The 18539-nt window shown below is 40.3% G+C and overlaps 1 protein-coding gene across 6 annotated transcripts in view; it reads left to right on the top strand.

The window, feature by feature from the left end:
- The window catches only part of DOCK10 (dedicator of cytokinesis 10), a 310443-nt gene that overhangs the window by 119206 nt on the left and 172698 nt on the right, over window positions 1-18539 (top strand). For all 6 annotated transcript variants that reach the window (XM_069574684.1, XM_069574681.1, XM_069574682.1 and 3 more), the window contains one exon: window positions 11231-11350. In XM_069574684.1, the coding sequence (XP_069430785.1) occupies window positions 11231-11350 (120 nt within the window). The remainder of the gene's footprint in view (window positions 1-11230; window positions 11351-18539) is intronic.

Raw genomic sequence — 18539 nt, 5'->3', positions numbered from 1 at the left:
TTGACTAATTTGCTAGAGCAGCTCACAGAACTCAGAGAAACATTTTGCTCACTAGATCATGGGTTTAGTATAAAAGGATATAACTCAGAAACAGCCAGATGGAACAGATACTTAGAGCAGGGTATAGGGAAAGAGCACCAATCGCCCTCAGATCTCCATGTGCTCACCAACTCAGAAGTTCTCCAAACCCCATCCTTTGGGGTTTTTGTAAAAGCTTCACTACATAGACATGATTGATTAAGTCATTGACTATTAGATATTGATTCAAACTCAAATTCTTCTTGATCTCCCCAGTGGTCAAGGAAGTGAAACTGAAAGGTCCAGCTCTCTTATCAGCTGGTTAGTTCTCCTCGAAATCACCCCTCCCCACCATCTCTTCTAGGTTTAATAGGAATATTGAATGAGAGAAAGTGTTAAATACTTATGATAGGCCTTTCCATTTGATCATGATAATAATAGTAGGAAAAATAAAAGCCATCATTAGCATGTGTGCCGTGCTTAGTCACGTCCGACTCTCTGACCCCATGGACTGTAGCCAGCCAGGTTCCTCTGTCCATGGGGATTCTCTAGGCAAGAATACTGGAGTGGGTTGCCATGCCCTCCTCCAGAGGATCTTCCCAACCCCGGGATCAAACCCAGGTCTCTTACATTCTAGGAAGATTCTTTACCTTCTGAGCCACCAGGGAAGCCCAAGAATAGGAGTGGGAAGCCTATTCCTTCTCCAGGGGAACTCCCAACCCAGGAATCAAACCAGTGTCTCCTGCATTCCAGGCAGATTCTTCACCAGCTGAGCTACGCATTAGCATATATGGGGTAAACGGTTTTTAAATGGTAGTATTTAAAGTTACTATTAGTATTGAATTGTTTGGTGTGCAGATGTTATTTCTACAAGTGAAAATATATGAATTGGTTTTAATATAGCAAATGTTTTAAGATGAAAATGGCAGAAAGGAGGAAGGTGATATGGGGCCAGCAATAGCTTAAAGACACCTGGTCGGTTGTCTGTAACACAACTTCCACTGCAATCTGGCACCTCCTATAGAGAAAAAATTATAGTTTGTGACAGTGTCAGCACTGAAAGCAAGTGTGAATATAAACATTTTTTGGCCCCAGTTGCTCTGGTGATTAGGAGAGGGATGATTAAAATGGATTATGCTTAGTAGAAAATTAGAGATGAAAATTTTACTGAATTTATCACCTTGGAAAGCCAAGAAGGTATTTGTCTCTCATTCTCAGCATGTGTGATGTCTGATGTATTTTTTATAGAGTAATATGACATGAGACTTCATTAGTAATACTTGAGTTTATTAAACCTATAATTGACTATAGGAGAGGTTCTCCTTTAAGATGATTCAAATCCAAACAAAGGTAAGTTGAGGAAATAGTAGTCCCTTATTGTAGGTGCTACTTCTAGTATTATTTCATTTTAGTTTTCTTTAATTGCAAGCAGAAGAAACCTTCCCTGGTAAACAAATGTAACCAGAGAAAGGAACAGAAGAAAGAATGAAGGGACAGGCTGGCAAAGAACAAGAATGGACTTAGAGCAGCTCAGGCCAGTGGGAAACAGGAACGGTCTTGGTGTTGGGAACTAACGGACTGCCCTGTGAGATTTTGGCATCTCTCCTGCACAATTCAGAGTTCTGGAGGGAAGATTTTAATGGGCTGGGGTCACATGTCCTTGACCACAGAAGAGTAGGACCCTTTTAATTATCAGACCCACCAACACTGCTCTTTATACAGAAGGAAGTAAGTCCTCAGAAGGAAATTTACATGCTGATACTAAAAGAAAACAGGATGGATGTGTGTGTGTGTGTGTTAGTCATTTAGTCATGTCTGACTCTTTGCTACCCTATGAACTGTAGCCCATCAGGCTCCTCTGTCCTTGGAATTCTCCAGGCAAGAATACTGAAGTGGGTTGCCATTTCCTTCTCCAGGGGATCTTCTCAACCCAGGGTTTCCCATATGGCAGACAAATTGTTTACCTTCTGACTTAGGTCAAAAAACAGCAAACGTTCACTCCGCATGTTCAGTTTCAACCAACGGTTAAGAAAGGAAATAAAAGAATGAGCTGACTATTATTATGGGAAAAATGTATTAAACGTATATGATTCATGTTGTTAAGTATTTATATTCATGTATATGTGTTTATTGGAGAAGGCAATGGCACCCCACTCCAGTACTCTTGCCTGGAAAATCCCATGGGCGGAGGAGCCTGGTAGGCTGCAGTCCATGGAGTCGCCAAGAGTCGGACACAACTGAGCAACTTCACTTTCACGTTTCACTTTCATACACTGGAGAAGGAAATGGCAGCCCACTCCAGTGTTCTAGCCTGGAGAATCCCAGGGACAGGGCAGCCTGGTGGGCTGCCGTCTATGGGGTTGCACAGAGTCGGACGCGACTGAAGTGACTTAGCAGCAGCAGCAGTAGTATATGTGTTTATGTACACATGCACACACCCACATACCTCTCACATTTGGCCTGTTAGTTTATTTGTGTGACTGTTACAGTACTAAAATAGTGTCAGAGTCTCAGCTGATGGCAGCTTTCATCACAGACTTCATGAAAATTACTCTAAAAATCCAGGCAGTTGGCTCAAAGACATTAATTTCCCTGGTTATGATGTATTTTTAATGATATTTATTATCTTTCAAGTGTTTCTAGAAAACTAAGTGAGATGTGTAATTTAATTTGATTTAGATCTTCTTGGATATTTTCTACTTCTTTGCAAGTACCAGTGTTAGGCGAAGAAGCAGCCGCTTTTATTTTTTCATTTGCTAAACAAAAATGAGTGAATTTTGACATACTAAGAGGTATATGTGGTCAAATTACCTTAAAAAAATAAGACTGAGAAGATTTAAATTCGATTTGAAAGTATACCTTCCATCATAGATCCTATAAATCTCTTCAGTTTCTTGATTTTCCTAATGAATTTATGAGTTAATAAAATAGAACATCCTGATTTTCTAACTGTAGGACTTCCTGGTGGCTCAGACAATAAAGAATCCACCTGAAATGTAGGAGACCTGGATTCAGTCCCTGGGTTGGGAAGACCCCCTGGAAGAGGGCATGGCAATCGACTCCAGTATTCTTGCCTGGAGAATCCCCATAGACAGAGGAGCCTGGCAGGCTGCAGTCCATGGGGTCTCAAAGAGTCGGACACAGCTGAGCGACTAAGCATGAAATAGAATATCCTGATTTTTCTAACTATAAAAAACTAACACAGAAAATTGTGTTGAATATTATGATTAATCATCCTATTTGCCAACAACAAATTAAACCTGCTTTATTTCACTGAAATGGACTAGGACATTTAAAGAGTTACTCCTGGCTGATTTCTTGCGAGATCTCTGTCCATTTTTGTTACCAAGGGAACCGTTTCTAAATTCAACTTAATCTGAGTTTGCCCAGCTGTATAGTTCTTAACTTTGAGTTAGCTGGTGTTTTTCCATTCTCACGGAACTGTGCGCTTGAAGACAGAGAAAAGGTTAAAGGGTCAGCATAAAATGGCTTATTCTTTACTTAATCATTTCCTTTTCCATAAGTAGAGCTAGTCTTGCTTTCTGAAACTCAAACATTTGAGAGGTTGTCTAGTGGAACTCCCTTTGATGAAAGGCTAAATTAAATCTGTCACACAACCACAGGCTGACAACTTGGCCATGGATCCAGCTGCACGGGCTCTCTGCAATTTTCTTGTTTGTTTTAAACACAAATAGTGTGGAAGTTGCTTCCATTCCAGTTACACAAAGGCCAAAGGGTCCTGATGAACTTAAGATCTAACAAATCCATGTGTCCTTTAGATCTTTTATTTCCTTTAAGTAATGTAATCCATTATCTTGATAACACTGAAATTAACAGCTGTGTTGTTTCTAGTTTGTTTGGGCGACGTGGAGATTGGTTTCTTTTTTATTTTTTCGAGATCTGTGTAAAGACCCTGTGGATCCTCACCCTTAGCTATTTGTCTGTGTGTCAGAATGTGAAGACAATGTTAATTTGCATCTCATGCCCTACGAGAGGCTTCTGTATTGGTTCTGAAGTAAATCCTATTTTTGTTTTTCTGGGTCACTAGCCAAGATGAATAGTTTTGTTAGCTGACGAGGACATTCAGTTATTGAATTAATTCTGTTATAAATACTCAAATTAGAACAAAGATTCAGATATCTGAAAGTAACAGGGGTGATCAAGGAAAATAGAGGAAGTCTAGACTAACATCACAGGAGGTACTGCCCGTCACAGAAAAAATATGAAGTATCTCAAAGGTAGGGGGAGAATCTCTTTGCATAGTAATGTTTCTTGAAAAGATAAGATTTTTTTGAAAAGCAGAACCAAGCAACTAGTTTAGATCAACAAACTAGAGTAACCCTAGTGGTGAGTAACCAAGGTTTGGCTCGCTAAATACACTGAACAGCACAGATGTGTGGCCCCAAACTCAAGGTGTTTGCTATGGAGACTGTTCTCCATTTCTCATCCCATCAGACCCCTTTCAAACCCTTAGCCATCCTGTTAATTCTCTGTTGCTAAAAAACTTGACTTGCATGTGTGTAGGTGAGAGCTCCAGAAAGAAATTCTAACTTTGATTGTTGTCTAGATATTTACCTTGGCAAAGCTAATGAGTTTAATGCTAAAGTAATCCCAAATTTAATCCTCTCCTTTCGATCTGAAAATATAAATAAAAGAAAATTCTTTCTAGGCTGATTTCTCAAGAAAAATAAAAGGCAGAATTTCAAAGTCACTTTCATTTGCTGATATACATAATTAGGTAGATTGCCTTTCTTCTTCCTACTGGGCATAGGGCAGCCTGACTTGATTCAGAAGATATTATACACAGAGGAGACACAGCCCAATTTCAGTGCTTTTCCTTATGTTATTACTTCTTTTGCTTCCAATAGAATCACTAAATATCAAGGTTTGTTTGTTTCTAAAGGAAATTTAGATAATAAACATTAAAAGCATGTAAGACAGTTTCTAGCACATGAAAAATTTAGTATCGTTGGTTTGGTTGGTTTGACTTGATGTTAGGATATATTTTGGGGTAAACTTGTGTGGTTATTTTCAATCGTTTCTGAGTAAAGAGAAATCTGTATTTGCCTGGCATTGATGGTTCCCTTAACACCCTCATATACTTCGTCTCCTTGATCTTTTTAACAACACTGCTGAAACCAGGAAGTTGCTCTTTGATTTAGTCAGTCTCACTAAGTCTCAATTTAAATGACTGTCCAAGTTACTTAGCTGAGAGGTAAAAACCCTGGGCTTCCAACTAGAGATTCTGACTTCTGATCCTTTACAAGAGGGTCCAATGCACAGAACTGTTTAAGAAACTTACCAGGTGTTTAAGGTTCCCTACAGAGCTCAAAATTCTTTCGATAATAAATTGCTAATTGTTTTTCCCTTTCTTGCTGACATTAGCTTCCAGAAGCACATACATAATCTGTAGTTATTTTCCCTGGTCTCCTATCACCAGTGTTTTATTTCTCTTTTTTTAATTACTTGAAGTCGTTAGTAGTTCAACTTCATGCACTTTTCTAGTTTCCCTCTTTGGTGGATTTTCAAAGGATAAACACTTTTAAAACCAAGCAACTCCCCAGTGTTTTCACAGAAGCATGAGAGCGTTGAAAGACCAAGTTCATTTTTACCACGATGAAACAAATGATCATTAAAGAAAATTTGGAAAATGCAGGAACTAAAATCCTAAATCCCATCTAAATAAAATTGATAATATATGGATATATATTTCTAGGTTTTTTTTCTTTAAATTTTTAAAATCTTGTGCAGTTATTCAGTGTGCAGTATTTAATCCCACCTTTACTTAGCAACAATATATAAGAAATTTTCGTTGTTTTAGCAAGCATATATATTTTTTCTTAGCATGGATGTGCCATAATTTCCTAGTCATTCCTTACCTTTAATAATTTATTTCATGTTTTTAGCTGTCCTTGTCCTTCAGATTTTATTACCTGTCAAAGATCTAGGTGTTCTGAACTCCAATTCTAATGTCACAATATGTGAGAATCTAAAACCATTTTCAGGATAAATTTGACCTCCTTTCATTGCCTTTCCTTTTGCAGTAATACCATATTGAACATAGACTCCAGCCTCCTCACATTCTCCCACGAAAACCAATAACATGCAAAATGTTGTGACTTAACTAACTTTACTGAATATTTGAAAAGTTACAAGGGGGAATCATGGCATGTACCACACAGTTATTCATTGATTTTTTTTTTCCAACCCCTATCCTATTTTCAACGTCTTTTTAGATAGAGCCTCCACCAGCCTGCCTGCTTTTCTTAGCTGTCTTTGATTAAGGCGAATATATTTTCTCTGTCTTGTTACAAATGGAATATTGCAAAGATATTCTTGTTTCATCTTAGATTATATGTGTGACTATTTATTTAAAATTAATGTCCTAGATGAAATCATAAAAACTTATTTACTCAACATTTATTTATTGAATACCTACTGTTTGCTCTCTGTATCCATTAAATTTACAAAAGTGCTTTAAATCTATGACTAGTGAAAATTTAAAATGCATGGCCTTTATCTACTTAACATTTATGTAATAAGTACTATGGGTATAGTGTTGTTCTAAGAGCATAGCAAATATTACCTCATTTAATCTTATGCTGTAGCTCCTACTAGAATGTCCATCTTGTAGGCTGGGAAACTAGAGGTGCAGTCTGATGTTGTTGTTCAGTCACTCAGTCGTATCCAACACTTTGTGACCCCATGAAATGCAATACAACATGCTTCTCTGTCCTTCACTGTCTCCCAAAGTTTGCTCAAACTTATGTCCATTGAGTCAGTGATGCCATTCAACCATCTCATCCTTTGCCACCCCCTTTTTCTCCTGCCTTCAATCTTTCCAGCATCAGGTTCTTTTCTAATGAGTTGGCTCTTCACATCAGGTGGAGCTTCGGCTTCAGCATCAGTCCTTCCAATGAATATTCAGGGTTGATTTCCTTTAGGACTGACAGTTATTCTAACTAAAATAACACGCCCCAAATTCCATAGCCCATAAGTTTCAATGCCAGGACTACGAGCACTGGAATTCTGATTCTAGAGTGCATGTTACATTCTCTGTTACATCTCAGCATGGAAAATCTATACTAATATCTCCCTAAAACAAGGCTGGGTGGTCTAGATTCTTTCTTAGATTCCAGAGAAAGGTCTAGGTTGAACATTAAGTCACTGGATTTTTTTATGCATTACATACTTCAAATGCTTAGATCTTCAGTGTCTAAGTGCTTTATACTCATTTGATTTTGAATTATAATTATGAAAATAATTCAGATTTTTGTGATGTAACACTGTGTTCCTGAAATTAGAATTTTAAGCTAAAGCATGGACAATGCTTACTTGGACCAGTAAACAGCTCCTGGCAGCCTTGGTTGTTACCAAGATGGCAGGTTTACCAATTGCAAGGCTTAAACTTGTGCTGGTGTTCCATGAGAAGTTGTAGAATAAGGAGCGGGGAAGAAAGCATTTGTTTTCGTGACAGGAGCCCATTCTGCTGCTGTGAAGTCGAATTGGAAGAGAGCTGTGGGGTTGGGGGCTAGATCAAACAAATGTCTTCACACCATATCAGGAGAATAGGCCTATTCCCACAGTGGAACAGCACCAGCCCAGCCACATAATAATGGGCACTGGTGGGTGCCTTTTCCCATGCCTCGAGTGATTTTTAGAACAGCTAATGAAATTCATTACTCATTTGAGAGGAAAAGAGTAAGAGTAAAAAGCGCTATAAAAATCCAATCCAATTCAGAGTAATCTTGGCACATACCTTCTCCCAGTTGGTGCATTTCCAAAAGCAAGAAGCACATGAAATCCAGGAGGGACAACCCAACCGTTGTAAAGCTATAAATCTATGCTGCTCAGTTCCCAGTTTCACTCAACGTCTCTGTAAGGAGCAGTAGTAAGAAATTAACCGATCCCATCATCCTTGTATACATCTGTCTCTTTGACCAAAACACAGAACCAACAGCTCTCTTGCTCCAGAGAGAACTACTGGTTGCATAACCCGGATTCTCACCATCACAGATACAGAAAGCATCCTTGGCAAGCATCACCAAATCTCAGGCTCTAGGTACTATGGAAGGTATCAGGATTATTTTTATGTATAAACCTCGTATATTCCAAATAAAGAAACATTGAACATCTTGAATATTACACACCATTTAGCACATTCTCTGGAAAGATGGGATTTTAGGTATCCTGCAGAGTCCAAAACTTGATAAATTATATGAAGCAGAGCTGCGAGGCTTTGCAGCCCCACATCAGGACAACCTCGGTGCAACATTTTAAACAGGAAAGGTTTAATAATGTCATTCATTAATTGTCTGGCATGTCAGAGCCTGAAATGAATAGATAAAAATATACCTTCCAACAGATGCTTACAGGCAATGCCATTTATTGTGTATATTAAAAAGAGTTTAGGATTTAGTTTTCCTGTGGTCTTATTAATAATCCATGATTTGTGAATTTTGATTTTCCTATTGTACTAATTTATGTGGGGTTAATTTTGGATAGCACTTGGACCCTAGTATAATTAAATGATGAAAAGATTATTTTCTTTGAAAGGTATCCTTGACATGGGGTTGTTTATTAATGCTCGAGTTTTTGACTAATGGGAGATAAAATTAAAAGGATAGTGAGAAGAAGATTCTAGAACATCCTTATGTCATTTGCCTTAACCAATAAATTGCTATATGCACCCAACCATACTTGCATGCTCCTAGTCATGCTGGTGTGAAAAAGGGAGAGAAAAGAGAAAGTGTAAGTAGTCACATCCTGAACTGTTGGTGGAAGGACATGAGACACTTGAACTGAAGAAAGTGAGGAAACAGGATGTAACCAACCAAGTTGATGGCAGAGATAAGGCACCCTAACCCTTCTATAATGCATTCTGTTTTACTTGCTACATTTCCTACACAAACACATTATCGGGGGAAAGGGGAAGAAGTTCCAGAATAAGCCAGGTGTTTCAAACTTGAAGGCTTATTGGGGCAGCTGGCAATGTAAATGTGACATTATGATACAAATGAACTTATTTACAAAACAGATACAGACTCGAAGGCTTACAGTACTTATGATTACCAGGTGGGAAGGGGAGAAGGGTAGGGATAGTTAGGGAGTTTGGAACTGATGTGTATACACTGCTGTGTTTAAAACAGATAACCATTGAGGTCTTACTTATAGCACAGGGAATTCTGCTCAACGTTATGTAACACCCTAACCGAATCACTTTGCTGTACACGTGAAATTAACACAACGTTGTTCATCAAATATGCTCCAATATAAAATAAAAAGTTTAAAAAAATAAATGTGACATTGTAGGGTAAGAGGCACTAGGCTATTGAGGACCATTGCTGACCTGTAATGATATACCACTACTCAAAGACGCTCAAAGCGAACTAAAAATATAATAAGTGAGCCAAAAGCAACATCTGGAGCCTACATTTGCCTCCTGAGCTATCAATCTGTGCTCCTTGGAATTAATTTTTGCCTGGGAAAATAGGAAATTGGAACTTAAAATAAGTCTAAAATAGAATACTCATATCAAAAGGCAGGGGAAAGATGCAAGAAGGACTTTTTTTTTAAAAATCACCCATCATGCCATAGTATCTCTGTATCTTCTACTTGAAAATATCTTTCACTAAATAGATTATTTTGGGCAACTAAATTTCTTCTTTCTCCCAGCTCCACATGGAGTTCTGTCTTTTCATTTGCTAAATCAGCAATCTTAATCGAAGGGCCCTTCCAGAGTGAGTCTTCATTTTTCATAGTCCTCAGTTTACTTAAGCATTGTAGAATGGGTTTGATTTGCCTTTAATGCAGCAAATGCATAGAAATCCTTGCTGTTGGTCCACTGTGTTACATTTTGTTTTGTTTGTATTTGGAAAAAACATTGACTGCTACTTTGAGGAGCTCATTAGCAATTATTAAAATATTAGTAACAGTTTCTGGATCTGTTCAGCACAGATCTTCCAAAGCTTCCAAGGCTTTGGAAGTTGAAGCTAAATCTGTGGCTTTGCAGAGTGGGGAGGCGTGGGGTTGATGGGAAAGGGTTTGATGTCATTGATATGGCCAATGAAACAAATTTTTTTTCTCATTTATGAGGAAAAGGGGGCAACAGAGGATGAGATGGTTGGATGACATCACCGATGCGATGGACATGAGTTTGAGCAGGCTCCGGGAGTTGGTGATAGACAGGGAGGCCTGGCATACTGTAGTCCATCGGGTCACAAAGAGTCAGACATGACTGAGCAACTTAACTGAACTGATGAGACCACTGTAGCATGCATATTTTGGCAACCACTCTAGCTTCCAGGAGCCCCCAAATAATCCAATCATCTCTTTTTATTTAGTTTGCATGAATGCTTCATCCTAGAGCTAGGGGAACTCAAACTGTGTCCTTGGTCTTCTGTAATATTCTATTCTTTATTTGGGATTCCAAGTTTCTTACTTTGTGAGTTCTGTTTGGGATAAACACATCAACCATAGAATGAAACAACCACCTTCCTCCCACTGGCATTTATCTCTTGGGCAGCTTCTCTGAGGGAAGTGCTTTTCCTTTGACTTTAGGACTATGACGTGATGAGATTATCTGGCTATTTTTTTTCAGACTCTTCTCCACTTTCACCACACTGTATCCATAATAATTGTGTTGTTCAATTTTACTAGAGAATTACCCAACTTCTGTCTATATCAGCAAAGAGGCTTAGAGCCAAGCAATTAATCCTGACATAGGATCCATGTTTCAGTGACAACTAAGACAGTCTGTAATACTTTGATTGCTAGCAAGGAGACAGTGTTTTGAAATAGACCCAAGTAAACCTCTCAAGGAAGTATCTAATTCACCAAAAATGATGATGATAATCATAATACTAGAGCAAGTAAGCAGAAGGCCTTTCTTCACATTGACAAAGATCAAGTTTACACAACTGTCTACTCCAGGGATGTGACAGGGCTGAAAACCATGTGCATGAGGGGATCGGTGCCAACAGCTTAAATTACTGAATGAGATGTCAGGTATGTCAAGATCTCATATTATTTCAGATCTGGAAATAATACTTCTGTGGCTTTGCTCCAGATGCCTGGAGTCTCCCTGACTCCCCTGGAAGGACTGCGCAGTGTCAAAGCTTTGATGGTTCTAAGAAATGAACTCCAACCAGATGTTGAGAAGAAGCAAGATTTTACATGTCAGTGGTTAATGTGATATTTTCTTTGTCTACAGCAAGAAAAGCCTCGGCTTCTCGAGCCTTTGGATTATGAAACTGTCATTGAAGAACTTGAAAAGAGCTATCAGAATGATCCCCTTCGAGATCTCCTGTTCTTCCCCAGTGACGACTTTTCAGTAAGTGTTGTCTTTTCAAGCTGTCCAAGTATAAAAGAGCCCCACAGGGTGATATAAGATCCTCCCAGACTGGATCACTAACTTTGCTTATAGACTTGGGGAGCTCAGCCCTCCTCCTGTGATCATCCTGTATCACCATCATCACAGAGGGAACTACCACTATCATCATAGTAATGTCACTATCATCATATCTGATGATAGAAAGTGCCCAAGGGCCTTCTAATGTTGGAAGACTGGAGGCTCAGTGATACAGTGGCCACTTGAGATAGGAGGGGCATGGGGTGCTGCCTGGCTCCAGGTGGTACTTGTGTCCTTGCCAATATCTGGGTTTCTCACCACTTACCTGGCCTCACAGAGCACTTTCTCTCTTAGGCCATTTGTAACTGAAAGCTTCTAAGCAACTGCAACCAGCCAATAGCAGAGGTGGGAATCTCCTGGCACAAAAGATACAATTCTTCAAAAAATTCACCCTTAATGTTGGTTGTCCTTTGTTGAGTGTTGTGGACAAGGAAAGGTAGGCAAGTGTATCTTCATGGAAGAGTTTGTAATCTGAGACATGTCTCCTTAAGGACAATGCTCACAGGCACACAAAGGGCCGTGGAGTGAATGAATAAAAAGGAGATTCATTTTGGAGACACACACAGTAAAATTATGAATGATGAGCACCCAAGTGTCCCAAACATTCCATCTCTGATCATCTAAAACATGTTTAAGTTGTTAGTGAATATCTATATAACAGAAATCTCAATGGGCAGATAGCAATGTTTCCTTTTTTTTTTTTTTTCCTAAGACAAAAGTAGTCTTAAGCATTATAAACATGATCATCCTAAAGTAGATGAAAAGGCAACTTCAAGGTAACCTTGAGAAACAGCCATTGCCCCTGGAAGCCTCTGACAAGTTGCTGGGGCCCCAGGGCTGACACTTCCTCATGCAACCTCAAACCCCCATTCCTTCTCGTGTCTTTAGGACAAACCTGGCTTCTGGCTTCTAAAGGTTCATTTTTTTTTTCACATTTATCCATGGATTAATAAAAAAGTAGATAACTGGAAGTCAACAATTTTCTGTTCCAAGTACCAAGAGTAAAGGGAGAAAGGAGTAATGGGAGTAAATGAGTAAAAGTAATGGGAGAAATCTGTAGGCAATAAAAAGAAACTCTTCCAATCTGTTTTTTGGACTCTTAAATGTTTCTCACTTGAGCATTTGACACATTCAAGAGAGACTTATCTTGGGCAGAAATCTCATTTCTGTGGTCAGATCAGGCCACGGGGTCTGAACTGCTAGCACAAAGTTGAACCAAGTTTCATTTTTTAATTCCACATCCTCCTTTTCTTTCAGACCCAAGGTAAACCTTGATGAACAGTCTCTTTTTGTCAAACAGCATACACAAAAAAATTGACACTGGGTTATTGAGAAATATGTCAAAAGCTACTCAAAGTTCCCCCAACTCAAGAAGAGAGCAGAGGGACTTCCATGGCGGTCCTGTGGTTGAAACTTTGTGCTTTCACTGCAGGTGGCGTGGGTTCAATCCCTAGTCTGGGAACTAAGATCCCACATGCCATACTGCAAGGCCAAAATAAATGATATAAAATATATATTTTGAAAAAGAGAGTAGAGGCATGTGGGCTTCCCTGGTAACTCGGCTGGAAAAGAATCTGCCTGCAATGCAGGAGACCCCAGTTCAATTCCTGGGTCGGGAAGATCTCCTGGCGAAGGGATAGGTCACCCACTCCAGTATTCTTGGGATTCCCTGGTGGCTCAGATGGTAAAGAGTCTGCCTGCAATGCGGGAGACCTGGATTTGATCCCTGGGTTGGGAAGATCCCCTGGAGGAGGGCATGGCAACCTACTCCAGTATCTTGCCTGGAGAATCCCCATGGACAGAGGTGCCTGGCAGGTTACAGTCCATGGAGTCACCAAGAGTTAAACACAACAAATCAAAGAAGCACAGAGGCATATAGATGCAATGTAACATTTCATTGATTTGAATTCATTTTTTTGGCATCTTTCCACATTCATTTAAACAAAGACTGGTCTGATTACATCCTTCGCTATCCTTAATGCTGTAAACAAAGGATAGCATAACATACTTTGTTATTTTCCTGAGGTAAACATTTCAATAAATATACTGAGCTCTTTCATCTTGTGCTTGCTAAAGACCCTTCTGTGACCACCCCCATTGCTTTCCAAATGAAGTGCTTTGCAAGGGATTTTCCAAAATCTGGTACTCACCCATTTCTCAAAGCCATGGTCTTCCTCCCCTACCGAACCCCCCAACCCTGTCATACACAGTCACCCTCATCCCAACTGGGGTAAAATACTAGCACAGTTCTGAATGGAACACTCTATCACTCTCATGAAACACTCTCCTTTATTCATTCAACAAATTACAAACTGTAATACCGAATGCTAGATATTAATCTCAGAATGGGAAAATAGCAGTGATTAGGCAGAAATTACCTTGTTTTAATGAGGCTTGCCTTCTGGTAGAAGGAATCAGGCAAAAAAAAAAAAACCAAAACAGTAAATAGGTTAATTAGCAAGATAATTTGGATAAAGACCAGAGTTCTGTGAAGAATGAACACTGCCAAGTAATAGAAATAATGAGGGGAAGAACTAAGCTGGACTGGATGCTCAAGGGCACCTCTGACAAGCTGACATTTGAGCTGAAGTCTGAATTCCCAAGGAGGACAAGCCCTGCTAAAAGCTGAGAAAGGAAGGAGGGTTTCAGGCTGCAGGAAGTTGCTGCAAAGGCCCTGGAGAGATCTGAGATTGAAGAGCAGTATGGGTGGACCAAGAGAGTGGTCAGAGTTGAGGTCAGGCAAGGACAAGGTAAGACATTTGCATTTTATCTGAAAGGCAAGTGGCAGGTCACTGGAGTGTTTCAGGAAGGGCAACACATGACCTGGTGTATGTCATTAGAAGCTCATCTGGTCTGTGCAGGGAAAACACATAGCAGGGTGTAGATGAAGCTGGGAGTGCAAACGGGAGCGTAGCTTGCAATTAGCAGGTGCTCAAGAGACATTGGATGCCACGCTCTTATCAGAAAATATCATATTAGACAAACAGCTAATTTTTCATTTGCATGAAGCAGTGTTTTGACAAACAAAAGGATAGTGTTAAATATTATTACATCAAGTTGCTGGCTTTTGAACAATATTCAGATGAATTGTTTTCTCTCTTTCCTACTCTACAAAGTAAGGGTTGACAAACTATGGTTCATGAGTGGCCTGTCACCTAAATTTGCATGTCTCATAACTAAGAATGGTTTTCATGTTTTTTTAAAACAGCACCCTATTTTATTTTCTTCAAAGAATTTTGTTAAATAGTTGAAGGGGAGAAAAGAATATTTTATAATCCATGAAAATTATATGAAATTTATATTTGGGTATCCATGAAGTTTTATCTGAACTCAGTGACCCCTTTCATTCACCTGTTGTCAGTGGCTACTTTCCTGATACGGCTGCAGAGGTACAACAGAGGTGCAGCCCAGGTGGCTCAGTGGCATAAAGAATCCACCTGCCAATGCAGGAGACGCAGGTTTGATCCCCGGGTCTGGGGGATTCCCCAGAGGAGGAACTGGCAACGCACTGCTGTATTCTTGCCTGTAAGATCCCATGGACAGAGGAACCTGGTGGGCTACAGTCCATGGGGTCGCAAGTATCGGACATGACTGTCCACAAGTACGAGCAGTAATTGCAAGAGAGAGAGGCCCCTAAGGGATTTACTGTCTGACCTTTCACAGAAGTTTGGGAATCCCCACTATACGTTGCAACCTCATTTGTTTTGGGGGCTTTCTCCTCTCCTTCTGTGTAAAGTGAAAAGTGAAAGTCGCTTAGTCGTGTCCTTTGCGACTCCATGGACTGTCCACGGAATTCTCCAGGCCAGAATACTGAAGTGGGTAGCCTTTCCCTTCTCCAGGGGGTCTTCCCAACCCAGGGATCGAACCCAGGTGTCCCGCATTGCAGGCACATTCTTTACCAGCTGAGCCACAGGAGAAGCCCAAGAACACTGAAGTGGGTAGCCTATCCCTTTTCCAGGGGATCTTGCCAACCCAGGAATCGAACCGGGCTCTCCCGAATTGCAGGTGGATTCTGTGTAAAACCCTTCCTTAAATGCCCTCTGCCACTGTGTGCTCCATCCACAGCCTGCATCACATTCAGAGGTGTTGCTCAGCAACAGCAAGGCTTCCATTTACCTGGCTAGGGTATCATTTCCCAGGCCTATCCTTGAGTGATGGGTAAGGATTCTCTGGGCTTCCCAGGTGGTTCCTCAGAATGAAAGGAGGGGAAGCAGTCCCAAGCTCCCCACTCTCCTTCCAAATGTCCTTTCCGGTTGTGCCTTATGGCTGGAAGAATCTAGCTCACTTCTGTGTTTCCACGTTACCAAGCACCCACACTGCAGCAGACATGATTCATCACTTGGTTTGTTTAATCAATATTTATTCAGCACCCACTAGTCGCCGAATATAGAATAGCACTTCCTAGACAAGAGAGACTGACAAGAAAAGCAAAAGCCCCATGTTTAAGGAGTGTGTGCCCTAATATGGATGAAAACTAAAGTCGATTAAGAATGCTCATGGTGAAGAAATAACAAGAGACAAGGGCTTGATCTGGTCCTTGATACCCCTTAAAGGAGATAATTTTTTTTACCAAGGCAGTATTCCATGTACACTGCTGGCCCAAGCCATTATCATCCTTTTTCTTCTGTATCCCCAGATATAGCCTTTGACTGGTCTTCCTTCATCCTTCTTTGCCTTGCTTTGATTTATTCAAAGGAAGCTTTTGGAAATACAATCAGATAATTCCATGGGCATGGAACAATGAACTGGTTCAAAATTGAGAAAGGAGTATGTCAAGGCTATATATTGTCACCCTGCTTATTTAACTTATATGCAGAGTACATCATGTGAAATGCTGGCCTGAATGACTTGCAAGCTGGAATCAAGATTTCCAGGTGAAAGATCAACAACTTTAGATATGCAAACGATTCCACTCTAGTGGCAAAAAGTGAAGAGGAACTAAAAAGCCTCTTGATGAAGGAGGAAAGCAAAAAAGTTGGCTTAAAACTCAGCTTTCAGAAAACAAAGATCATGGCATTGTTCCCATCACTTGGTGGCAAATAGATGGTGAAAAAGTGGAAACAGTGACAGATTTTATTTTCTTGGGTGTCAGAATCACTGTGGATGGTGACTGCAGCCTTGATATTAAAAGACACTTCCTCTTCCCTAGTGGCTCAGATGGTAAAGAATCTACCTGCAATGCAGAAGACCCAGGTTCAATCCCTGGAGCAGGAAGATCCCCTGGAGAAGGAAATGACAACCCACTCCAGTATTCTTGCCTGGAGAATTCCATGAACAGAGAAAGAAGCCTGGCAGGCTATAGTCCATGGGATGGCAAAGAGTCAAATACAACTGAGTGACTAACACGTTCACTTTCATTTTCCTCTTTGGAAGAAAAGCTATGACAAACCAGGACAGAATATTAAAAAGCAAAGACATCACTTTGCTGACAAAAGTCTGTAGTCAAAGCTATGGTTTTTCCAGTAGTCATGTATGCATCTGAGAATTAGACCATGAAGAAGACTGAGTACTGAAGAATTGATGCTTTGGACTTGTGCTGCTGGGGAAGACTCTTGACAATCCCTTGAACAGCAAGGAGATCAAACCAGTCAGCCCTAAAGGAAATCAACCCTGAATATTCACTGGAAGGATTGGTGCTACAGCTGAAGCTCTAATACTCTGGCCACCTGATGTGAAGAGCTGAGTCATTGGAAAAGACCCTGATGCTGGGAAAGAATAAAAGCAAAAGGAGAAGGTGGGGACAGAGGATGAAATGATTGGATGGCACCACCAACTCAATAAACATGAGCTTGTGCAAACTCTGGAAGATAAGGAAGAACAGGGAAACCTGAGGTGCTGCAGTCCATGGGGTCACAAAGAGTCGGACACAACTTAGCAAATGAATAGCAGCAACAGCTATGCTACGCTTCTAGTTAAAACTTTCCAGTGGTTTCCCATTGCCTTGAGAGTCAAATCCAATTTCTCATCTGACTCCTGATGATTGCTGAGTACTTATCTTCCGGTCCTGTTTCCCTCAGTCACTACCCAGTCACCTAGCATTCTTTGTGCTCACTGAACCTGCCGAGCCCACCTGCTCTGTGGGGCCTTTATGCACCCTGCACAGGGCCTTCCTATCTTTCATTCACGATTCAGTTCAAATGCTACCGCTTCAAAGAACCGTCCTTGACTTCCAACCTACATTACCCCACCCCCACCCTGTGTCACTCACATCGCCTGTTTGCTTCTCTTTATAACACTTACCAGTGCCTAGAAATATCTCAATTTGCTTTTTCACTCCTGTCACATGTTTCTCACCATCAAAGCGTAACCTCAAGCAGGAATGTCCCTGTCTTGATCATGGCAAGGCCCCCAGCAACTGGAATGGCACTTGGCACCAAGCAAAGAGAAAACGAATATTTATTTCATGAATTATCTTTCAGACACATGTAGATTTTTAATTTTTTATTTATTTGTTTTTTGGCTGTGCCATGTGGCATATGGGAGCTTAATTCCCTGACCAGGAATTGAACTCGCGTCCCCTGCATTGGAAGCAAAGAGTGTTAATCACCGGATTGCCAGGGAAATCTCTTAGGTTATTGTTTTAGAATATAATTTTGAGTGCTTTTAGGAACCAAAAAGGCCATTCTGAAATGAAATTTGAGAATAAAGAGAATGAAGTCCTTGACTTTGTTGAGATCACTAATATGCTACTTTCGTCTTTGACACATCTTCACCTTAAAAAAACTGCACTAAGATCATAATCCTCTTCCCCAGAGGCTCATTCCATGTAGTGCATTGACCAGCACTTAGCCACATCAACAAAGGTTGATTTCCTCCCTGTAACACCGTGTACTTATTCACTAGGCAAGGGAGAAATCAATTCATATCTGTATTTTAAGTACCCAACACAACATCTGGCTCATGGGCATTCAATAAAGATTGTTGAACATTGAATTAACATCGTCGTCTTTTAGATTAAGAAACCGAAGTAGAAGTATTTTCCTCTTTCTTGGCCCATGAGGTAGAAATACTTCCTCTGGTGTGTGGGTTCTGGAAGCAGGCAGTGTGATCTTCTGTAGTGCTTGCATCATAATGATTTCTTGGAATAAGCAGTCTAGATGTGTTTATTAAC

This window comes from Ovis canadensis, chromosome 2 (genome assembly GCF_042477335.2).
Source record: "Ovis canadensis isolate MfBH-ARS-UI-01 breed Bighorn chromosome 2, ARS-UI_OviCan_v2, whole genome shotgun sequence".
NCBI classification, from domain to species: Eukaryota; Metazoa; Chordata; class Mammalia; order Artiodactyla; family Bovidae; genus Ovis; species Ovis canadensis.
The sequence above is the reverse complement of the archived record's forward strand: the minus strand, read 5'-3'. Positions and strand labels throughout refer to the sequence as shown.